This window comes from Protopterus annectens, chromosome 8.part0 (genome assembly GCF_019279795.1).
Source record: "Protopterus annectens isolate FY-2018-M chromosome 8.part0, PAN1.0, whole genome shotgun sequence".
Lineage (NCBI taxonomy): Eukaryota > Metazoa > Chordata > Ceratodontiformes > Protopteridae > Protopterus > Protopterus annectens.
Genome location: NC_056741.1, coordinates 1,329,544,842 through 1,329,570,885, shown reverse-complemented (window position 1 = coordinate 1,329,570,885; position 26,044 = coordinate 1,329,544,842). Strand labels below are relative to the sequence as shown.

Here is a 26,044-nt window from a genome sequence, read left to right as displayed (position 1 = left end):
TAGATTTGTATTTAAGGGGGTGGGGTGCTGCAGTCCTGAGTATGTCTTCCTTTGGATGAGATGCCTATTAACTATGAATCTGTTTTTCAGTTTGCCATCCATTCCCTATTGCAATATACCAGCTTACCATTTTTTTTAATGTAACATAGGCAATTTATTCTTCAAGGGCACCATGCACTGAATTTGTAGATGAACCACTGAAATATAAAGTTGTTTTCTAGCAGCAACCTCATCATTAGTTTCAGATCTTTTTAATGTGGAATTATTCAGATGACTTTTGCTTCTGCAAAGATTGTGCATATTGTTTGATATTAGTGGATTGTAATGACAGAACTTTGAGTGGCCTTTTATGGTTGAAATTTTCTGAATTGGGCAGCTTTGTCATTATTGGTCCATATGTTTTGTTTCACTGATTACTGGAAAAATGTTTAAAACTACACATTTGAAACACACTCTAACAAGTGGTGCTATAATATACAAAGGATATAATTTAATTATTATATATTATAATTGAATACAATCAGGAAGATGAATCAAAGAACTTTTGCATGGTCCTAAAAATGTGTGCAAGGGGCCTATGATTTAAAAAGAGCCCAAAGGTAAACAAACAGCCACTGGCCAGATGTATTTTCTTTGAATGTGGGTTTCAATGCTATTTCAGTGAACGTGAGTTTCAAAGGCAGAGAAGTTTTAATGCCAAGTCTGTTTTCATTGTAAGACTGTATTGCTTTGTTTAGCAAATGTCTATCAGTGTTTGTGCTATAAAATATGAAATAAAGTTGTAAATTAAATCCAAATATCTGTAATCATTGTAGAACTAAAGCATAAAACAGAATAAACACAAAGTTTTGAACATTGTTTATGGCAACTGGGGAGAAAAAATCCAAGTAATGGGACACTGGAATGTCTGCATAGGAGGCCGAGTGGGGAAGGCTCTTGGTTTGTACCCCCTAATCTTTCGGGCTTGTGTGTGTGTTTATATATATATATATATATATATATATATATATATATATATATATATATATATATATATATATAAAATTCACAGTTCACTCCAGAACAGCATCCAGTCCCATCTTTAAACAAAAATATGAATTTGGTTTAATCTATTACCTTTTGGTAGTCCTTTCTAGGCAAAACAAATACTATGAAATAAAATTTTTATTCATGTAGTACCTGCAAAAAACTCAGAAATACATAACTGCCAACATTTCTAGATACCCACATTTATCAACAACATTGACTGTAACCACAGACTCATGTTTTGCATCTTTTTCTGTTGGGTTCTTGACAAAACAGATGTACTTCCCAGAGTCTTCAAAGTCCATATTCTCAAGAAGGATGGAAATGTTTTTCTTCTTGCTGTCCCCTGCAAACTTGATGCGATCATTTTTTGTAAAAGTAATTCGTGGCTCAGTTCCTGGTGCTTTGATGGTTGCCTCCAATAACTACAAAAAGAAAAGTCTGAGAATAGGTAGGATCTACAGTGTCAGAAACAAAATGTTTGCACCTTACTTATCTATACATTTATTTTCAGGCTTTAGCATGAGATCTGCATCTACTTCCAGCTCAGTACTCTTCCTCCATCTAATTACTTTTCCCTCAGTATGAAGACCAGTTTGCCATACAAGATACACAACTTCCCCCAACTCTTCTGGGGTAATATCAATAGCTGAGCCATACAGAAAGACATCATTCAGTGGCAGGGTGATGAACACCTTCATTATTCAGTGTCTTTTTAATGTCCATTACTTTTTTTTCCGAGATTCAGCCAACTGCAACCCATTTAACTGAATGGGTGAACAGCAACATTTTCTAAAATTGCCCAAAGTGAAACCTCAGAGATGGCTATATTAATTTAGGGAGTTTAGGAAACTTTCACCTTTCATGAAAATAACAATGCTGCTTGATCACCCCTCACTGAAAAGTTCCTGGTGTACTTATCCCACATGAAAATTAGTAACTGTGTTATGGAAAAAAAAGACATAATGCCAGTTACAATATCCTACACAAAACTCACAGGATGATATTTGGAAAACATGAAATAAGTGGAAATACAGAATATGACGGCAAATTAGGAACAGTCAAACCATGATCTGCACAATTTTATTACTGTTATATAACTGTAGCTGGCATCATTGGATATAAAGATTTTCTCTTTCATGTCCTCTGTCACCTTACACTGACCATCATGTGTCCCATACAGTCTTGTTTGTTTCATTTTTTTGTTTTTACCTTCTTCTCCGCTGCCCTCTACTGCTGACCTCAGAACCACTGCAAACGTATGCAGTGTCCAAACTGTCCATTTGCCCCACTCCCCACTGGTACAAGAGTCACTTGTAAGACAACAATGTTATCATATTGCAGAACAGTTTTTTTTTTGTAATGCAATCTCTTTGTCATCCAACGCACCCACCCTAACTTCCTTTTCTCTTGAATTAAGTTATATGAATTGCGTAAACACACTGCTTCTCCTTTCATATCCCAACAAAACAACAACTTTGACCATCATTGTCCCTGTCAGCAATAGCCCTACTGATCTATTTGGCAATCCATACTACCTGACATAGCACCCAATACCACCCCATAGGTGTACCCCTTTTTGATGGGGGTAGTGGACTAACCTTTTAATAAACTCAGTTTTGACAATGCATTGAGGAGTACGTGACAAGAGTCAGATGGCCATCATCTTCATCTGGTGGCATTTTTTTCTTTACAAGAAACCATCTGCATATGTGCACTGCTCACTGTGCATTGTGCTGCCCAGGAGCAGCCAGCTTTCTAGAAATGTCACTTTTCAGCTTCCACCAGGAGATGATTCTATTTTCAAGTCCTGTGGTGCTGTCCATCAAAGTAGGGTTATTTATTGTTGCCACTGTTCTGCCTGCTTGACTTCTCCTACCCTGGGCTCATTACTCAGTCCTGAATTACAGGCACTATATGCAGGGCTTCATCTCTTTGTAGGAAAGAGCTTTCTGTCCTATCACTTTTCCTGACAAGAGCTACTGCTAGATAACTGTTTACCAATCTACTCTTGTTTCTTAAATGTTCTGCTCCCTGAATCTACTTCTTTTCAGCTTCAGAGCACACCATTTTATACCTTTGACAAACGTTTCTCTTCTATATCATACACACACTGATGAGATGTTAATAATGATCATTTTTTTATATGCCCTTTCTTCTGAATAGCTCTTAAAGACAAGATGTTAATAACTATCCTTATTATATGCCATGTCTTCTGAATCTATTCTAATATAAGATTTTAATAACTATCATTATTACATGCCCTCTGTCCTGACTGTCCCCTAATACAAGATATTAATAACAAGCACCATTACATGTCCTTTTGTCTGACCCTATCACTAAGACAAGATGCTAATATTGTATTATCTCTCCTGACTCTTTACTAAGGCAAACGTTTTTAGCAAATGTATGGTCTCCTTATAAGGTTTTGACAATGACTCTTCACCAATTTAACTGTACCACCCCTCCTAAGGTCCATTTCCACTCTGAATGTGCCCCTCAGGATATGTAGACTTCAGAAACAGTCAGTACTGTATGGCTGTGAACACAATTCATACAAAGACAAAACCATATCAATTTGTCTGGCAGTGAGTATAGAGGATCAAGGCCTGTTAATGAGTGGCCTCATAGTTCAGTGTACAGAGTGCAAGTCTTTCCTCTCCATTTACCTACAGCACGACTCTGAGCTCCTGCAAAGCCCCTGAAAAGAGATACCTGTGTCCAGTAAGCTTACTCCGTTAAACATATAAAATAAGGAAAAAGCTTTGTTATGTCGGAAAGCTGCCATCTTTTAACTGCTTGCACCAGAGTCTATATTCACATCATGACATGTTATTACTAACATCTCTGTCTTTCTATCTTGCATCTTCATCTCAGTGCAAAATTATTTTGTAGTAATTTTTACTCTTAAGTTCAGAACCTACACCCTTGACCATGCCATGCATTTTCTCATTGTCCTAGGTTTTAAGAGATGTTGCTTTTTCATTTCTGACAGAGACATCACATGGTCCTACCAAAACATAGAGTGACCTCATAGGAGCAGACAAAGGTGTCAATAAAGAATAAACTACATTCCATCAAGATCATTCAAGTGTTGCAGCTAACTCCACATAGATTCCCCACCCCACCTTTTCCTTTTTCTCCAGCTATCCCAGTGCAGATTTAAACCCCTCTGTAGATCTGTGATTTAAACCCCTCTGTAGATCTGTGATTTAAACCCCGCTGTAGATCTGTGATTTAAACCTCGCTGTAGATCTGTGATTTAAACCCCTCTGTAGATCTGTGATTTAAACCCCTCTGTAGATCTGTGATTTAAACCCCGCTGTAGATCTGTGATTTAAACCCCGCTGTAGATCTGTGATTTAAACCCCTCTGTAGATCTGTGATTTAAACCCCTCTGTAGATCTATGATTTAAACCCCGCTGTAGATCTGTGATTTAAACCCCGCTGTAGATCTGTGATTTAAACCCCTCTGTAGATCTGTGATTTAAACCCCTCTGTAGATCTGTACTACTGCTTCCACCAAAACAAGACATAATGTTATAGAGTCAGAGGAAGTGAACATGCCAAAGCATTATTAAGAGCTTTAAACCCAATCTGCAGCATTATGTATGTAAGCAATACAGATATCATGGGATGTGCATTGTAACATTATAACCACATACTTCTGCTCCACCAACCGGGGTAAAACGCAGCCTGGAAATATCTATGCCACATGGCAGCAGACTTCACAGCATCTGGTATCACTGACAATAGGACATTGCATACCTTAACCTGAGAAGAAATTATTCTGAACTCCATCAAAATGGTATCATGACAAACCCCTAATCTATTTGCTCAGATAGTTTTCAGCTATAGGAATTCCACCAAGAGCTATTCAGCCAATAAAAAATATTTACTTAGTAACAAGGCATGTGAACTGCCATAAAGGACAATTTGTATGCATGCTTAAGAAAAATTCACACCAATACATATGGTATAATTATTATTATTTTAAATGCATACTTAACAGAAGAAAGTATTGACACATCATCAGAAACAAATGCTAAATACTTAAGATTCAACAAAAGGAGTACAATAGCACAATAAGGTAAATAAAATGAACATAAAGAGCAAAAATCTACATTATAAACACAATATAGAACTAAAAATGTAGATTCTTAGGTCTGTCCAAACAGAATAGAATTGGGTCTTGCAATTTAATATACAACTAAAAATGTAGATTCTTAGGTCTGTCCAAACAGAATAGAATTGGGTCTTGCAATTTTGTAGTAAACTGCAATTATATTTGCTTGATGGCAGAAGGCAAGATGCCTAGCCAGACTACCTTTTAAAGCACATTTAGCATTCTACCTCCCATCTATACCTACCTTTGCCCCTACCATTTTTCTAGTTGTTCTAAGCCCCTTTCAATGGTTCTGCAGATTCCTTCTCTCCCAGCCATTACAGTAGTCCATTTTATGGGTCTACAATTCTCACTGAGGAAAAGTACTTTTGGAGACCCAAGGGAGCAGTTACCTCTACAAACCGCTGCCTGAGCCCCCCACATACATATTTGTTCTTCCTGGTGAGGATGGCGTTTAACATCTCCCTGTCCCAATTTTTCACACCAAAATCATGCCTCTTAGATCTTCTGGTCACACAACATCTCTAGCTTCTCATATTTATTTTCATCCATCTCACAGATCTTCCTAGTATCTTTCTTCTGGAATCTTTACAGCAGCCTTATGTACTTTTCTTTATGTGGTCTCCGGAAAGTACATTTGTGTCTACTCACCAAAAATGTAGATGTCTGAGTGTCAGCATAAATGTAGATATTTGAGTAATAACTCCTTAGGATTTCCTGCTGTGGAAGCCTTTGACCAGTCCAATTATCAGAGCCTTTTTCATCCTAACAGGTCAGTGAACACCTTCCCTTCCGACGTCTGGATGTCACCTTCCCTTCCGACTTTTCCTGAGTTCTTTCCTGCTCTCAGCGCCTGATACAGATCCATTGTGTCATTAGTTGGTCCAAAGTTAGAGTTTGAACTACAATCAAAACTACTCATTGGGGAACCGTTTTTCTTATTACTTAACACTGTGTGGTTAGATGTCCACTGTTAAGACCAATACTTGCTTGGATTGTGGAAAACAAACCCTCATTGGGACTTCACACTCTGTTCCTTTTTTGCATGGGCCCTGAGCATAACATACCCAACTGTCTCCACTGTGGCAATTTAAATTCTAGGACTATTCAGGATAGGGCAGAATCTTTAGAAACATGCTTAGAAAGGGAAAGGAGTGTCAGGGATCCACGCACATTATGGCATCTGCCAGTCAAGCTGCTTCCCTGTCACAAGAGGGAGACATGTCTGAAGCATATTAGGGTTGGGAACAACAGACAGTGTCAGCCATTCACCCAGACATGTGATTGCTGATGGAGAAGAAACACCTTTGAAGTCCCCTCATCCAGTTGACTGTGTGATGAAGCCTCTATCAAGAGCCATTAACCCCCTCCATGTCTGTACAGGCCAAAGAATTTGGGTTGTTGGTTGGGTCAGGGATAGTTGTGCAGGTCCCTGCTTCTGATGTCCATTCAAAAAGTACTGAGTAGGAGAGCAGAATTCCCCATTCAACAGAGAGAACTTCAGCTTTCCAGACACAGGCCACAGCTACCCACCTGCAATCTGGGCTCAGTACATCCGATTCCACATCTACAGTCAAACCAAAGGCCAAGCCCAAGAAGGCCATATTTAGCTTACTTCAGCCTAGGCTATCTGGGTCTCAATCTCATCGGGCCTACTCACAGGACCTTGTCAGTACAGCTAAAAGTCTCATGGATATTATGAGATTCAGACAACTTAGCCATAGCAGGAGCACTGCTACAGAATCTTCTCCTGGGAAAAGAAAGAGGGAACTTCCCTCCAAAAATCCAGTGATTTTTATGACTCAGATGAAAATGAGTATGTATATCTAGAACAAATTCTGTCTAGTATAGCTGCATGGGTGAATGGTAGAACACTGAGGGTTATAGAGAGAAGGGCAATTTCTGGAATCAGTAAAGGGACTAGGTCCATACTGTAAGGGTCTTTCAGGGTCAATTACTCTTAATGTGTGATGGCTTTGAATACATCTAGGGAATGGAAAACAGAACAGCCTCATTGGTCATGACACAAAGATGGGTGTAGTGATATAGGTAGGTGTCCTTTAGATCTAGGATGACCATGTAAGCCTGGGGAGTAGATGTCTGTCCCTCCATTTGTTCTGTTATATACCTAAAAAAGTACTTTCTTCTTCTTCCATCCTTTCTATATCCTGTTTGCTAACTACCTTTCAGTGTTTACCTTTGTTGCATTTTTACTACCCCCCCCTGTATGATACCTAGCTCTGCAACCTCTCCTTTCTCCTTTCGTAGACTTATATTTTACCCTAATTGTTGACTTACATTCCTATGCAGCCACATTAGCCATTGCCTCTTTTTATTTGTATATTCTTGTAGTATTGCCCTGTTCACTCCATCCCTTACCCATTCCAATAGCTTGCTTACTCTCTCTGCTCCCAGTCTCCTGACTCATCCTTGACCATCTCCTGCAGCCTGGCATAATCTACTCTTAGTCCACACCATTACCTTTGTCGTTTTTTATTTTAAGCATCACCCCCCACACACACACAGACACACACACACACAGACACACACACACACACACACACACACACACACACACACACACACACACACACACAGACACACACACACACACAGACACACACACACACACACACACACACACACACACACACACACAGACACAGACACAGACACACACATTCTAAACAATACAGTGGCTTGATCAGCATTGGCTAACAGTGTCTTACCATGGACATTCATTACAGTCTACATCAGTTAGTACTATATCCAGAAGTTTATCCTGAGTGATACAGCCCTGCACCAGTTGGCTGATCTCTTCATGGAGCAAGACCTAAATATACTCCCACTCCCTCTCTTCCCTGGAGCATGGACTCTCTTAGTCTCTTCCTGATAGATTCAGATCCTCCTGGAACAGGTTTCCCACCAATGTGAAGCAGAATTGTTCCCTAACCCTATTCAAGAATAACCTGGACCAATGGATGGTAATTCGGAAATTCCCCCTGGTCTGGCACCTATTTCTCTAATAAACAAAGACAGCCTGTAAAACCTTGGCCATCCATACCTTGGCTTACATATACCCCTTAAAATAACCACTAGGACACCAAACCTTCTTGGCCATATTCAGGAAGCATGGCTAGCCTTAAAAAGGCCCCTGTGGTCGTTTGGCTAACATACATTTATGAACCTACAAATTATAAATATTACTCTGTTCCTTCTCCTTCACTCCTTTATTCTTATATCCAGTCTGTCATCCTCAGCTGTTGTTGTGCCTGAGCAAAAAGAGAAAGCCCATACCCTGATATGGAGCCACTCACCTAATCCAGATCAATGTCCAGTTTTCCTGCTATGCTCCCCTCAGCTTCTGAAGTTCTAAATTCTGAAGTAAAGAAACAAGGTTCTGCAATACTTAAAAAATGTTTCTTTCTGCTTTTAACAGCTGTAGCAATCTACTTGACATATCTGAAGCAAGCAGCTTGCTACAACTTCATAGCACAAGAGCTGTTGTGGCATTTCAGTCCCGTCTCCTAACTGCAAAAGCAGTGTCAGCATTAATTTGAATGCCAGTATTGAACTCAATGTCAGTACTACTCTCCCAATCACACCCCCAACACCCTGCACCTGAGGCAGCTGTACCCTTTTGCCCCACCCTATCTATGCTTCTGATAGACAATATACTGTATCACTCCACCAGGTCTCCTGGCTGCACCCTGGCCGTATTACTGGGGGTGTTCTTCCTCCAATCTGATCTCAGATTTTATGCCATGTACTGTAGATTGTTACTGCACCCCTTTATCTCCCTGCTCTGTCCCTCCTGTATATTTCCTCTACCCACAGACATTTCCATGTCCTACATCCCCTTGTCATAGACCCACATTTCTGTGATGTCAGCATACCTCTCAAATTCTTTGATCAAGAATTCTAGACAGAGACTCAAAATTGGGACAATTTTAAAAATTATTCTAATATGCTTAAAAAGTTAAAATAATATGCTTTACATCTGCATACATTTCTGAACAATAGCATGTATAAAACTCTGTCTGGCATTTCTGACTAACTGTAATCCTCAGTAATTTACCAGAATAAAAAAATTTAATGAGGGACACTGCAAAAATATTAGACAAAATCAGGGACATTCTGCCAAATTTTGAACAGTTGCGAGGTATGGATAATGGATAGCAGTATACCCTCCCACTCTTACATCACTACTTGCAGCCATCTCCACACCCCCCCCCCCCCCATCTTCATACTGTAGTAACTTTTCAGCATGCAGTAGAATATGTCTAAAAGCCAGTTTTACAGATTTCAAAATTCAGGTTTATGTATAGGGGCAAAGTAAAATATGCTTCTCTTCAGCTTAGTGAGCAGCATAAATCAGACACAAATATTTTGTGAACAATTCTTCCAAGAAACATACATACTGAGAACTGAAAGCAGAAACTTGCATAGTTCTGGTTAATATTTTTAACAGTCTCATATTAGCTTTCCAGAAACAGGTCAGTACTTACAGAAAAAAACACAGTTCATTCTAGTTCCACCAGTTTTCACACAGGCAGTTCACTTTCCTTAGCACAGGAGAACAGTTTGTCAAATACAAGATAATAATTCAGATAATAAAAACTATTTTCACCAAAACTTCTAATACTAAAAAAAGACTTCATTAACACATACAATAGGAGTCAAAGGGGCCTCTATAAAACCAAACCTTTCATTCCTTCATTTAAAAAGTCTGGTATACCATTTAAGATGCCCACGTTTTAACTATTACACTGAACAAACTTCCCAATAGGTCAGAACAAAAATTTAAGAACATTTGAGGAGTGTTAATAATGTTTCTGTAATCAGCTCTGTGGCACATCATTTCTTGCATTCTGATGGCTCTGACCCAAATGAACAGAGACTTCTTTTTTAATTTCTGTAAATCTTTTGGGTTTCTAATACCATGACGGGAATGGACTCCATTCCTAAATCAAAGTACAGAAAGTTCATAAAATTAGTATTGTTTCAATCTTTGATGTCAGCCAGAAGTGCTCTTTTCAACACCCGCAATGTGCCCAATAATGAAATCCTTCTGCAATTCGTATGGAGTTACATGTATTGGTAACATATCTAAATAGGACTTTTTATAAGACCCATTGCTCTTACTACTACTGGAACTGTCCAGCTATCTTTCTTCCACATTGGTCTCATTTCTGCCTGCAAATCCTGATATTTTATGACTTTGTGTCTCTCTGTAGACAAGACACTGTAGTCACTGGGTGTGGCGATTTCAAGAATCAATGCTACTCTTGTCTTCTTTTCTTGAACCACTATATCTGGTTTTCTAGCATTGAACTGTTGGTAATGTGTGATCCCATGTGATGTAGACTTCATTATTTTCTATGATGCTTTGTGGCTCATGTTTCCAGTGTTTTTCAGCCACTTCAATACCATAATGTTTGCACAATCCCCAGTGTAACAGTCTTGCCACATTATTATGCCTTTCAGTATACGTCCTTCTGCCATTAATATGTCACAACCAGTAACGAGGTGTGCAACTGTTTCCAATTCTGTTTTACAAAGCCTACATTTGTCTGTTTCTCCACATGTTCAATGGACTTTGTAAACCAATGTGTGCGTAGCCCACTATCTTGGGCCACCAATTTTAACCTTTCATCTTTTGGTTTGAATTCACCTCTCCTTAACCATTCCTGCATTCGATCCTGATCAACATGAGGTTCTTCCAGAAGTTTTCTATACTTGCAACTATATTTATACATTTTCCACATTTTGTGCCTTCTCATCTGGTCCTTCACCTTATATTCTTTCTTTTGTTTTTTGGCACATTCAGTTGCAGCCTGATTTTTATCTACTTCTGGTTTGATTTCCATTCCTACTTCATGTTGATATGCTTCTGCTAGACTAAGCAGGGAAGTCATCTTAGATTTATTCTCCTCATGTTTCAAAACTTGGTCCTGTTTGGTCAGCAGATATGTGTGCAATCCCACAATTGCAGATATATAACTGTAATCAGTTTCAAGGATGCCCATCCCTCATTCGGAATGGGGAATATATATTCTTGGTATGCAGTGATTTTTATAAATCACTTGGTGAGCATGTAGCATCCTTCTTGTTTTCTTATCTAATCTATCCAACACGTTTTGGGGCCAGTCAATCACTCTAAAACTATAAGTTAGGACAGGAAGAGCAAATTGGTTTATAGCTTAACTTTTGTTCCTAGATGTCAACTCTGTTTTCAGGATTAATTTATGTCTTCTAAAATATTCCATACTAAGTTTTATTCACATTTGCTTATTTTTTGTACTGATCCTTTATCAATTCCCAAATATTTGTACATTCCCTCTTGCTCAAGTTCTTTTATATCGCATTCATGTCCCAAACTGATGTTTTCTTGGTGCTGCAGTTTCCCTGCTTTAAAGGTTGCTTTTGCACACTTATCAAGACCAAATGACATTTTTATATCATCTGAAAAAGTTTTGGCTACTTGCAGTTGTGCTTTCAGTTCCTCATCTGATGAGCAATACAGTTTTAAATCACTGACAAAGAGAAGCTGAGAAGTCTTTGCACTTTGTTGTTTTCTAGGAGCCAAATTATAGCCATGGCCTAATTTGTTAAGTAGACAGATTGGTAAGACAGTATAGCAGAAGTGGCAGGGTGTCACCCTAAAATATCTCCCTTTGGATATTTATCCCTGGAATAATAATTTGTCCTTTATCATGGCTTAATTACAAATCTTTTTCTCTGTATTCTTCCAGATGGTAATTTATATTTCATTCCATTCAATATATTTTACGGGTCTATATTAATTTGTTGAAAACTAATTCCAGCTAATGGCCGGCCGTTCATCGAACGTTCACTTCAGCAAATATTTTTCTAAGGGAAGGGAGTTAGTTGGCCAGCATTAGGAAATTTGTCCTTTTCCCCACCGTAGTGCAATCTCGGAGTTGGTATATATATAAGTGGGGGAGGGGCATAGTCCCCTACCTTGGTGGGTTTGATATAATGTAGTTTGTATAACAGTCGGTGTGGGGAATTCCCTTCCCTTAGAAAAATGTCTGCCGAAGTGAATGTTCGATGAATGGCCATTCGCTGAAATTAGTTTTCAATGAATTAATATAGATCCATCTGAAAGCACAATATAGTTTTCCATTAGGGACTTTGTATTCTAAGGGTCTTAATAATGAATTAAATATGAAGAGTTTATTATGAGGATTTTTTTTTGTATTAATGTTTCCTTGATGTGGGGATAGCTCATGATATTAGTTATCTCATAACATCATCTACTAGACACATCACCAATGGTTGTCAGCTTTTGATTGATAAGTCAGGCTAAACAACAGTGCAATGACTTTTTCAGTATTTCTATAACTTTTGATAACCTTAAAGGCTTAGTGCTAAGCCACTCTTTTTTTTTTTTTTTTTTTTTTTAAGAATGAATAAACATTTGATTTTATAGAAGCCTCATAGACTATTGAATCACCACCCTCACTCCCATCGTAAACAAGTGTAAAGTTTAAGCATGTAATAAATTATCCAACAGTGGGTAAAGAGTTTGGGAACTAGCAAAGCAAAAGGAACTGCAAGCTGAAAGAAAGCAACATTCTAACAATAAAAGCATATACAGAAGCAGAGAAAGATACTGACAGCAAAACGTCTAAGGGCAGGAAGAATAACTCAGTAAGATAGATTTCCATATGCTTGTAAGGGTCCTAAACTGTAAAAAGAGGCAGTAAAGAGCAGGCTGTATTCCAACTGTTCCATGAACACACTTTTGCCAAAAGTCTCTGTTATCAAGGCCAAAAGAAAAAAGAGAGAGGGAAATGTTATAATAAGGCCTAACCTGATTAGAGACCATGTGTTCAGCATGTTCCTTAAAATGACAACCCAAGATCACTCAAGGTCTTGTTGCCTGTTGGCATTCAACTTTTCAGTTATGGCAGAGACAGAACCACAAATTTTATAGTTAACTTGGCAGTTAAGATAAAGATAATACTTTCAGTTTACTTATATTAACTATCATCTTCTCCAACTGGATGAATGTAAGTTTTAGCAGGAAGTCTGCCCAAATCCTAGTCTACAACATATAACAGTATTTATTCCAGGGAAATCTCTATAGTCGAAGCCCATGAAAAGTACAAGAGGGTAAGCCACCCCCCTCCAAAAAAAATATTGTGGCATTCTTCTGTAGGTCTGCTTTCCCACAAAGGCCCAGAAATGTACATTAAAGGTCCTATTGGCAAAATAATTCTTATTATGTTAATATCATTCATATTATCATAGAAGATATAGCTGGCTGTAGCGGTCTATAAGCAGTGGATGCCTTCAGAACCATAGCTAACTTGTCTGGCACCCAAAAACAGGAGCTCCCCAACTTAAATTTGAAAAGCAAAATAAATAAATAAAAGTCTTCTCAAAGCTGAAGAGCAATTGCTTGAGTATACACATAAAAGGGACTCAAAAGCATTATTAGCATTCATTCATTCATGTCGATAATGCACCCCCACACCTAACGGCAGCCCTTTCCCAGCACTAATTATAGCTCTGGATGACTTACAGAATCAAAAGCTTTTATGCTACATCTGTAAAACATTTTTCCATATCCAGAAAGACACAGTCAAGTAAACTCTGTGTCAAAATCCGAATATTGTGCTCAGACCTAGAACCTCTCTGCATTCTCATAAAAATACAAAAATTTAACAAGAAAAGGGAGCAGTGAAGTGTGATAACAGTTGTCAACAAAAGTGAAGGCCTGTCAGGAATAATCATGGTCAGTCAGTAATGACATTGACATATTATATATAGCATGTTGATTGAATTCATTTTAACTGAAAGTAAATTTGGCAAAAAAACTAAGCCAAAACAACTTTCACCAAACCTTACTGATAATTTTATTTGTATGGGGCAATTGTACAGGGCAATCCACCCCTCACTCACCATGTGGGGGATACCACCACAACCTTAAGCTTATTATACATACACACACACACACACACACACACACACACACACACACACACACACACACACACACACACACAGATATATTTACGCATAGGAAGGAGAAAACTCCACTGTCAAATAATACTGTTTTGGCATAATGTTTTGCCAAATTAACTTTCAGTTGAGTCTGTTGATCAGCTGGCTACCTTAAGATTTACCAGTCTTGTTTACCGAGACCCTATTACATCCTGAGTGAGGTTAACAGACCTAATGAGTTCCTTTATAGGTAGTATTAAGTCAAGGTGCTTATCAACTCAAGAAACAAGTGTTTGAGATCTCCCATTCCCATCCCACTGCTGACTCCTGAAGACCATAACAATTTTTATTTATTTGTTTGTTTGTTTGCCTGCCTGTCTGTTTCCTTGTTTGCTAACCAGGTAAGTCCATTGTGCAAGTGTCCTTTTCAGGGGGTGACCTGAGAGCATTTGTCCACTGCACAATAGAAGTTATTTTCATGACTTGGAGAGAGAGAACAAAGTGGCCTGAGTTCTGTCATCATCAAACTCTGGGCAAGAGGCCTTTAATTTAATTGCACCCTCACCCATGCCTTCCCCCCTGACATGTCCATTTTTCAGATGTATGTTCTTCTGTGCACTAAAGATCCACGGTGGATAAACCTGCTTTCTATGTGTTACTTTCCATGCAAATGTATTTTATTTCAATGTTCTTTCCTCATACACTGCTTTACGAATACCTCAGATTAAATTTGAATTCAAAATTCTGAAAATTCTCTGAGATTGTTCTTTCTTCTCATCCTGGGTATTACGTTAGTAATGAGACATTTCTGACAGTCCCTTAAGCATATTTATTCTTTTAAATAAGGTGACTGCATGGCTTTTTTCTTTTTACATCAACATTTAGGGTGGAAATGCTGGTGAGACAGGTCATATGGACAGACTATGTCCCCAAAAATAATAGCAATAATAATAATAATAATAAATCAATACTTGAAGGTATGAAGTCATTGAAGACATCTTTGTTTAGTGCTCCCTGAAAGACATTTTTTAATTCTTCTGATTTAGGACATTTGGCAAGGTCTTGGGAATACAGTCTTCTATGTTTTGATTTTGCCTCGTTCAGGGTAGCATTAAGAAAATTGTATGATTTATATTCTCCATCCATCCTCCTTCTGAACTGCTTGTACTGTTGAAGATCTCAGTAGTAGTAAACTGAGTGAGGTACACCAGACCTCTTCATCCCCAGCAACAGTTGCCAGCTCATCCTGTGAAATAATGAGGCATTCCAAGGCAAGCTGAGAGATGTAACTTCTCTAATGCATCCTGGGCTTGGCCCAAGGCTTTGTCCCAGTGGGTCACACCTGATATAACTCCTATGGGAGGTACCCCAGTGTCATCTTACTGATTTCATGGAAGATGAAGCTAGCCGTCCTGCAAAGAAGCCTCATTCCCTCTGCTTGTATCTGTGATCTTATATTCTGCTCATGACAACAGAGGAGGATGGAGAGACTGACTGGCAAAGTGTAAGCTTCATCCTATGACTTATTTCTCACCCCCCCAAGTCTGGTATAATGCCTGACATACCATCACCAGTGCCACTTGACCATCCCCCGCAGGCTGGTGCAATGCCTGACATACCATCACCAATGTCAATTCACCCCCAAGTCAGGTACAATGTCTGACATAACATCACTAGTGTCACTTCAGCCCCCAAGTCTGGCATAATGTCTGATGTACCATCACCAGTGTCACTTCCCCCTCCCCCCCAGTGTGGTACAATGCCTGACATACCATCACCAGTGCCACTTCACCTCTCACCAGACTGGTGCAATGCCTGATGTACCATCCACCAATGTCACGTCACCCCCCCCCACCCCCAGTCTGTACCTTTTTTTTGAGTGATAGCAACATTTTATCAAGTTCCTCATTCCCACAGGCAACGGTTCCCATATAACTGAGTTGAGATGAATTTAAAAAGACTTTTATGTAAAACATTCTGTAAAGAATTACTAATGCTCGAAGTCCGACCATTCATAGCCGCAGCATACATCACTTCATTCTGTTAAATTGGCCGTGTCACAATTATATAGAACGCTAACAGTTCACTCCAAAAAAACAAACAAGGCAGAAAAAAAGGGAATCTACTGCAGTAAACTGCGTTCAATAACAATCCAACAAGCAACTCAATAAACAAACAACAGAAACAGTCTATGACTTATTAAAACAAATATCCACTTCTAAAACAGCAACAATTTCAGGTTTCCCCTTCCTCAGTGCTCTCAAAAACAATTAAAACATCACATTTAAATAGTGAATGTTGCTATTACCCGAAAAAAAAGTACAATCCTTTAAACGGCTTCAGTGGCAACGGTTAAGCTTTTTAGCTTATCTGGAGCTGGGGGTAGTACCTAGAGGTTTGCGTATTCTAAAAATGTCGAGCTATACAAACTCATATCCAGAATTGTTAGCTAAATGGCAACAGCTCAATCTTAAACTGAGTGCTAATTATATGGTGCTTATGAATAACATCTTCAGTAAAATAGAGACTGAGCTGATGGATAAGATTGTTCACTTAGAAAATGCTATTGTTTCTAATTTCTTATTCAATGCAATGATACCGGTCTATCAGCAAATGGTAGATAGACTGGCGGCTTTTGCTAAGAGTTTGGAAGCTGCTAAGAAATGTAAATTGATTAGAGAAATTCATGACTTTAAATTGGGTCATATTTTTACATGGCCCAAGAAATATGTGAAAAATAATGTTGTGCAAGCGAAAAAGGGAACTTTGGATGAATTAGATACCTTTACTAATGAAAAGCCATCTAATAATATTGAGCAGCTGGTTCCTATGGCTACAACCAATGAGATAAGAGCAGTGAATGTGACAGATGAATTGTCAGTAACTATTTTGTCTGCTTCTACTAGTAATGAGATGACCAATCAGCAGCCTTTAAACATGGAACAGGCTCCTGCAATCAGCATCTCCTCAGAGAATTTACTGAATAGAAGCAACAATTTGTCGAGCGTAAACTTGCAACTGAAGGATGGTTTTTCCAAACTGCTCAAGCCTCTGGTTGTCAAACTGCCAGAGAAAATAGAAATAAAGGCAAGACCGGCTTCCAGGGGAAGATCGAGACAATGACCAGAATCGATAAAAAGGAAGAACGACAGCCAACAGGTGATGAACAAGATGGCACGTCAAAAATAGTTGCTGTCAATGAAAATAATATCGTAAATTTGTCCAATTATATTCTAACTGAAATGGACATTAGAGTCCTGAATAAAGGGCTCCAGTTCATACCGAGTGGAACTGATATATCAAATGCATTGATTGACTTAAAATTATTTGCTAGAACTCTAAATTAAAAAATGTTGTTTAAAGATTCTGCTATGTCAAATAGTAAGACATGTAAATGAACAAGCACCTTTATTCCATACACTTGCCCAATTGTGACAGCATTCCATGATTTGTGTGAGGCTGAGCTTAGGAATTTATATGAAGCTAAAAAACTGCAAAAATGTTATAATTTAACATTTGATGAATCAAATGCATTGAAAGAATTGGAAAACAAGCATGACTTGATAATTACGCAGCTGATAAAGGAGGGGCTATTGTCCTTTTTGATAGCAAGAAATATATGGAACTTATGAATGAGTTTTTGATGGATGAAAAAACTTTAAAAAAATTGATTTTTGTTCTGTTAAGAAATGTATTTCTGATGTCAGCATGATGGTATATGGTATGTAGTTGCAAAATGATATTTCCATAGATCTGTTTAACTTTTTTTACAGTACCCTGTCCTATAATACCATTTATATATGGTCTTCCTAAAATACACAAGCCAATAATTAACCCTACCCTGAGGCCTATAGTCTCAGGGAGGGGGTGGGTTACTGAACCCCTCTCTATATATGTTCAACGTGTTCTGAGTAAATGTCTGCAGTTCTGTAAGAATTACATTAAGGATTCAAGAGCCTTTTTATGTAAATTATAGGATTGGTATAGTCAGTATAATGACAGTAGTTTCCTGTTTGTAACTCTGGATATCAATTTTTTATTTATGGTCATTCTTAATCAGTATGGAATAGTGGCCATACATGAATTTTTGAACATAGAAACAGGTATGACAAACACAGGAATTGAGAACATCTGTCAAATCATATAAATTGTGTTAACTAGTAATATATTCATCTTTGATGAAATACCATACTTGCAGACAGCAACCTTGTTTTGAACCAATGGGAAAGCAAATTTGTATTTAATGTTGATGGATTCATTGATTCAGTTTTGTTATTCTATAAGAGGTTTGTAGATGACTGTTTTTTAGTATGGAAAGGTGATGAGGAGAGTCTCGGTAATTTTGTAAAATACTTAGAAAATATACTGACTTTTTTAAATTTAAAATGAATTGTTCATCAGAAAGGATTACCTTTTTAGATATACAGTTAGATAAAAGCATGGATATTTTACATATTAGTGTTCATAAAAAACCTGTACATGCTAATAGATATACTCACAGGTACAGTATGCATACGTTCAAATGAATTATCAAAAGTTAGTTTAGTAGAGTAAGCAGATTGAATATAGATGAACTATTATGCATCCAGCAGATGGATGAGATGGCTTCAGAATTTATTGACAGGGGGTATAATAAAGATATGGTATACTGAATTAGCAATGAAGTTATTAAAGGAAGGACTGAAGAGATGATACCATTCTTCAGTTCCAAGCTGGATGATGTACAATATTCATCTTATAATTCAAGACAGAACAGTAATCATTTAAGATATATTACCACATATAAAATAGAATGCAGGAATTTGCGTGCATTATACTTAACAACTGGAATATACTTTTAACTATGCCTGAGCTCAAACAGATTATTAGTGAGCAGCCTAGTTTTGCTTATAGAAATGGATGGAATCTAAAGAGAAAGTTATGTTATAAAGATGCAACTGTTAAGAAAGGTAATGTTAGTTTGAGGCAATGGACATTTCCTTGCCTAAATTGTAGCTGCTGTAGGGACATCATTACCGATATACATTATATTCACCCTGTTAAGAGAATGGAACATGTTTTTGGTTGTTATACCAATTGTAATACAACACAAATTATCTGGCTACTTGCTTTCAATGTTCTTCCTTTTATGTAGGAAAATGTAATAGAAAATTAAAATAACGTTTCATTGGGTATAACTCAGAAATTAAGAGAGGCATTATGACCAATGTACTAGCGAATCATATTGCAGAGAATTATTTTGGTAATTTAAGTTTAGAGTTATTAAAGTAACACATAGAACTAACATGGGAGGAGATATAAATAACATCTTGGAAAACATAGAATATTCTTGGATTCTGAGGTTAAAGGCAGATGTACATCCTGGGTTAAACAATGCAGTAAGTTTGAAACCTGTTTTGTGTAAAAACATTTAATGTTGCATTAATAATTTCAAGAATTTGAGAATAAAGAGTTTGCTTTTGGATTTGACTTTGGTTCCTGTTTTTTGATTCCTGACTTCTGAAGATTTTGCTGTTTTGGTATTGTTTTGGATCAGAGTTGTTTCTATCTGAAGGTGTGTGGAGTGGAGTTTGTGTAATAATTTCAACATTGTTCAGTATTTATTTTATTTTTATTTTCATCAGTTGGCTGTGTCATATAATGTATGTCATTTACTATTTAAATGTGATGTTTTGATTGTTTTTGAAAGCACTGAGGAAGGGGAAACCTGGAAGCTTTGCTGTTTTAGAAGTGGATATTTCTTTTAATAAATCATAGAATGTTTCTGCTGTTCATATATTGAGTTTCAATACCTGACGTACCATCACCAGTGCCACCCAAATTTGATGCAATGCCTGATGTACCATCACCAATGTACTTCACCAGCCCGGTCTGGTATGAGGCCTGACGTACCATCACCAGTGCCACTTCACCCCTCCCCCAAGTCTGGTGCATTGCCTAATGTACCATCACCAGTTTCACTTTATTGCCTAGTCTGGTACAATACCTGACTTGCCATCATCAGTGCCACATCATCTCCCTTTCTGGTGCAATGCCTGATGTACCATCACCAGTGCCACCTTACCACCCCCCCAGGCTGGTGCAATGCCTGATGTACCATCGCCAGTGCCACCTTACCACCCCCCCAAGCTGGTGCAATGCCAGATGTATCATCAGCAGTGCTACTTCACTACCCTCCAGGCTGGTGCAATGCCTGATGTACCATCACCAATGCACTTCATCACTGCCCAGGCCATTGCAATGCCTGATGTACCATCACCAGTGCCACTTCACCACTGTCCAGGCTGGTACAGTGTCTGATGTATCATCCACAGTGCTACTTCACCACCCCCCAGGCTGGTGCGACGCCTGATCTACCATCTTCAGTGTCACTTCAACCCCCCAAGCTGGTGCAGTGCCTGTTGTACCATTTCCAGTGTGACTTTACCCCCCCCCAGGCTGCTGCAATGCTTGAAACACCATCACCACTGTGACTTCACCACCCCCCAGGCTGCTGCAATGCCTGATGTACCATCGCCAGTGCCTCTTCACACCTCCCCAGTCTGGCACAATATCTGACACACCATCACCAATGCCACTTTAGCCCCCACCATCTGATGCAATGCCTGACATACCAGCCACCTACTTGTCATTCCCCCAGTCCCTCCTGCTTTCACTTATGAACAAGATCACAAAACTCGTGAAGTAATCCACATCAAGTAGTTGCTTGCCCTCACCTGTAGAAAACACTCCACTCTTTTCTGACAAAAGAACCTTCATCTCTGATTTGCAGATACAGATTTTTCTCCCTGCCCATTTCATACTCAGAGTCAAAAACCTCCACTACACACTGGAGATCACCATCACGTAAGGTTATTAGGGCACAAAGATATGCAATAATGAAAAAATGTTATCCTCATGTAACAAAACTGGATACTATCCAGTCTTTTGTTATACCATGATATCTTGTGTATGAAAATCATAAACAGAAGAGGAAACATGGCACACACTTGGTGGCAACTAAAAATATATTCAGCTTCATACTTTCTGTCTTCAAACACAGGAACTAAGTGGCACACAGCAGCAGTCTTGGGACCCTGTATCACCACCAGGGAAGGCAGATCCCCCACCCCCTGTTTCACTCCCCACAAAATATTCCATTGTATTCAATAGTACACAATCATATGCCTTCTCACTTGTAGACAGCATTTGACAACTCACATTATCCTTCCAGTATCTGCGTCAGGACAAATATCTGCTTCAGTGTTCCAGAGTCTCTACCTTGCTCCTTCTGAATGAGAAGCTTGACTTCTGTGTAGTTTCCTTTCTACCACCTTCACATACACTTTTCCACAGAGGCTTAGGAACGTGGTTCCTCTGCAGCTAGAAAAGACTTTGGTGCCCCCATTTCTTAAAATGGGACTACCACTCCAGTTTGTCATTTCAAAAGATCTGGAGTACTGTCCCAAACATCCACACAAAATTGAAGAGGCACATTAACCATAACACACCAGCAGTGTCTGATATCATCAGCATTTATAGATGGAGTTCATTGACTCCTGCATCCACATCACAGCAGAATTGTTCAATTGTCAATAACCTCATCCTTTTAACTGAATTTATTTCCATCACCTCCTTTTGACAATGCCTCTTGACAGAAGAGTATCGCCAGCTGATTCAGAATTGTTATAGTATTCCTTTCACCTTTCATTAATGCCCCAAGTTGAGATAAGTCTTCTCCACACCTGCTGGAAGCAATAAGGCAGTATCTCACCTTCTCCTGAGTCATCAGATGATTTGCCAGGATGTCTTTGTATCTGCCTGAATGTCATTCTCCAAGACCTCAAACTCCTCCCAACCCTGGGACTTCCCTTCAACCGCAGCTGCTACCTTCTTAGATAGTCAACAACTATCAATCAAATATAGATGTCCAACAACTACCACTGCAGTGAAGGTCTCTTTCTTTAACCAGATGCCTTTCCTCACCATGACAAGCACTTAGCACCTTTTGACCACCCACATCTCCTTTCCATCACTTCCATACTGTGGTCATGGAAAGGGTCCACTTATGCATTTCCAACCTGTTGAGGTATATGGGAGATCTTCAAAAGGTAGGGACTGACCTCATTCCACATAGCAATATCAGCAAGGCATTTCCTATGATATCTCACTACGTGTTTGTATCTTCTGGATTGGTCCAGCTCCCAGCCAAATGGTGATCACTTGACAATTTGGTAGGTTTATTCTTGAGGGCACTCTGGTACCAAGTACATTTATGATAATCTTTGTGTTTGAACAAGGTATTTGTTATAGACAATCCCTGATTAGCAAAGAAGCCCAAAAGTAGTTTACAACCTATAGGTTCACATCAGGTAAGCCATTCCTTTAAGTTATAGCCATCGAGATAATTTCATCATTCCCAATGTGAGCAAACATGTCGTGCCTACCTGTAAAAGTACTGAATACAAAGGTAGCACCTTACTGAGCACGGCACTTATGGTCTCCAAAAAAAAAAGCAGAATACTTCAAACGGCTTTAGAAGCATGTATACAAACAACAGAGAGAATCTTTCTTTCTACAACCTGTGGTTACACTGAGGCAATCCTCTCAATTACTGACACAAAAAAACACCCAGTCATGGGCAAGTGAGTATTCCTACACCTGCCCAGGACCTGTCCTAAGAGTCAGCTCCAGACTAGGATGGTGCCTTTCCCCCACTTGAGACATATATCTCCTGAATAAATGTTGTATACAGAGGTAAAAGTGAGTTGATCTAACTAACAAGTTCCCGCTCCTTCCCCAGCAGTCAGGTGTCATTCCATGCCCCAAGAGTCAGCTTCCACTTTCAGAGTTTGTCCATCTTATGCCATCCATCCACCCACTTGACTAGCATCATGTCTGACCCCCATCCTTTGTGATGCAGGTGATGAATCCAAATGGCAGGTCCTCGTACCTTTTTTGGGGCTGAACCTGGTTGGGCTATACGAGTCACCTGTCCACCAGGTACTTGACAGCAAATATTATCCCAAAGCATGCTTCTAGGGAAGATTCCTGTTATCGTTGTTCTAGGAAAGATGCTTGAATTCTTTAACTGAACCATCCTGATAGGCATTCTGGATTGCCCTTTGTCTGATCCTTAATCAGACCAGTTTGCCAAGAGTGACTGTACTAGAAGCATAACTCTCTAGGCAGCATCTCTCTTAAGAATCACAAGGACACCCAAACTGCTCCACCATGACAAGGTCTCCTTCCCAGGATGATTTTATTTTCTGTTTCCTCGCAGTCATACAATAAACAGACTAAATACAATCTATTTGCATTGTAGCTTTCTTAGAAATGCACACTTTTATTTAAAAAATACATAAATGATTTCTGTGATTAAAAAATATTTTCAGTATTGCAATTTCTCTGCACATGAAGCAAGCTAAGTCCATATGGGTATGCAAATGTCATAGCATGGGCTGCACCAGAGTGAACTATGTTTATACATTGGACATCAAAAATAATATCTCGGTTGTGATTTTATCATATGATCAAGCATGAATTTTGTAACATGTGAGCAGATTCTGCTTCAATGCCCATATTACACAACAGCAAATCAGTTCTCCAAAAATAAAACAATATTTTATCAATTTCCATGCAAGAGCTGACCTGTTACAAATAAGTATACTAAATTATAGACTCTGAGAAGAAAAAGAGGACAAGATAAATATTAAAAAGACCTTTAAAATAAAAAGTAGCTTGAATTTAAGTAGTGTACTTGATTTTCACTTACAGACATGTATTAGGACCAATTACTTTTCATTATAGACACTTATTTGAGAAGTGACATTCACTATTTTATCTTCTATACCAAAAATGGCAACCAAGAAAGGAGAAAAAAATGAAAGAATAAAGCTGACCACAGTAGTTCATAAAATAAAATAAATTGTGGAGGAGACACAGGCAGAGAGACTGAAATACAAACTTTTTGTTTTACATTTTTCAAGTTATATGAAACCATACATATGGAGTCGTAGGTAAAGTTTTCATGTGACATCCATTACCTTTCATTGGCTCCAAATTTTGTCCACATGAAATGACATCTTATGTATTATATACAAGCAATAACACATTGTACATTGAAAAAATAACACACACCACACTGTCTGGCACTTCCAATAGTACAGGATCTGATTTCCTCAGCCTTCACTTTCCTGCTGTGAAACCTTGAGCAAGTTACTCAAGTTACTTAACCAGACAGTTCTTTTGGACAACTGGGAATGTGGGCTAGGTACTGCATGTCTACTAACTACCCATGAACCCATTTGTTATTATACTATTGAAAGGGCATGAGTTTTCTGTCTTGGGTGTAGTTTTGACAGTGACTTATTTTGAGGTGTGTGTTGAGCATATTTTGCACCCCCCATTAGTCAATTTGACTGTTTAATTTAGTAAGTTTATATAGATATGTGGGGGAAGGGGTCTGTTTAAAGACATACACACACGACCACAACTATGAATGTACAACACAGATATTTTTTACTCACCCGATCCCTTGTTGTGTTAGTCTCAAAATACCAGCGGAACAGCAAATTCTCAAAGCCAATGCAGGTACCAAAGTTGCAGGGCAGGATAAAGTCCGTTCCATTCAGTACTTCAAAGGTGTTAATCTTTCCTACTGTAGTTTCAAGGGCAGATGTTACAGGAAAAAAGGAAAACCCTGTAACAAATGAGAATTCAGTAATGTGAACTACTGTAAACTTATCAACCTAGTCAGTAAATGTAATGAACCAATTAATGCACTAGTAAGCCTAGTCACCTAAGTGAGTTCCAATCAATGCACTAGTAAGCCTAGTCACCTAAGTGAGGCAGCGTCAATGCAATGGTGTACAGTGATTGACTGGGCAACATTACAGTAAACTGTAATTAAGAAAATGTCAGGTTAACACAAAATCACTAGTTAATATTTAAAGCACTCAGCACTATATCTATAACTTCTTGCCATCACAAATTAGACTCCTCCTGATCCATTGTTTAAGTCAACATTTTCCAGTTTCTCATGCTGCTGAGCTGCTTACTTCCAGAGCAGTGCATACAACTCAGCTGCACATCTACTTGCCTACATTTATTTAAATTACTTATTCAAATTAATCCGCGGTGGTGGTGCTGCGGTAGCGTTGTCACCTCACAGCAAGACGTTGTCCCGTTCGATTCTCAGCCAGAGTGTCTTCTGTGGAGACATGCGTGAATGGGTGTACCTTCGTTAAAGGTTGTGCGTTAGGGCCAGCAACTCAGCACATAAAAATCAACTGCCAATTATTAGCGGACCGGAGTTCCGCTGTGGTGACCCCTAACCGGGAAAAGCCGAAAGACACAACAATTTTTTCAAAAATATATTGGAAGTGAAGGTGCACTCACATGAAGCAGTGGCCTATTTTTAGAGCTGAGCCACACTTCTGCACTTTGAACCCCTAGAAACATGTAAAAGTCTGGAAAAGGAAATTACTTTATAGGGAATTGCTTTATACAAAAAATTTTAACTGTAGAATATATATCACAAGTATTGTAAAATAGCACACAATAAAGGACAGAATGTAATGGAAAACAAATTAAAGTTATTCCTTACCATTATGAATGATCTTTAACAAGCATGACATTCTTTGCAACAGTACCTCAAGGCACTAGGACCACTAGGCACATAAATGGTTCAGAGTCCCATTCCTGTTGCTGACCTCTGAAGATCCACTTCTGCTCTCTGGTCTCCATATGAAAGTTACTGGCTGCAGAGCATAACCATACATTTGTCATTCAGGTAACCCTTCTTTTTTCTAGCTATATGTAACAGATAAGCTCAGTGGACACAACTATGCCTTTCAGGGGGGACCCAGGAGCAAGTTCTGGTTAAGTGACTTGTTTAGAGTCATACAGTGAGCAAATGAAAATAGAAGGAAAAAA

At 38.6% G+C, this 26,044-nt stretch overlaps 1 protein-coding gene across 1 annotated transcript in view; it reads right to left on the bottom strand.

Annotated features, from left to right (window-relative positions):
- Nucleotides 1-26,044, bottom strand: part of SCN4B (sodium voltage-gated channel beta subunit 4) — a 112,572-nt gene that overhangs the window by 43,876 nt on the left and 42,652 nt on the right. The window contains exons 2-3 of the mRNA XM_044080871.1: nucleotides 24,637-24,809; nucleotides 1,229-1,451 (exon numbers count right to left, since the gene is read on the bottom strand). Of these exons, the coding sequence (XP_043936806.1) occupies nucleotides 1,229-1,451; nucleotides 24,637-24,809 (396 nt within the window). The remainder of the gene's footprint in view (nucleotides 1-1,228; nucleotides 1,452-24,636; nucleotides 24,810-26,044) is intronic.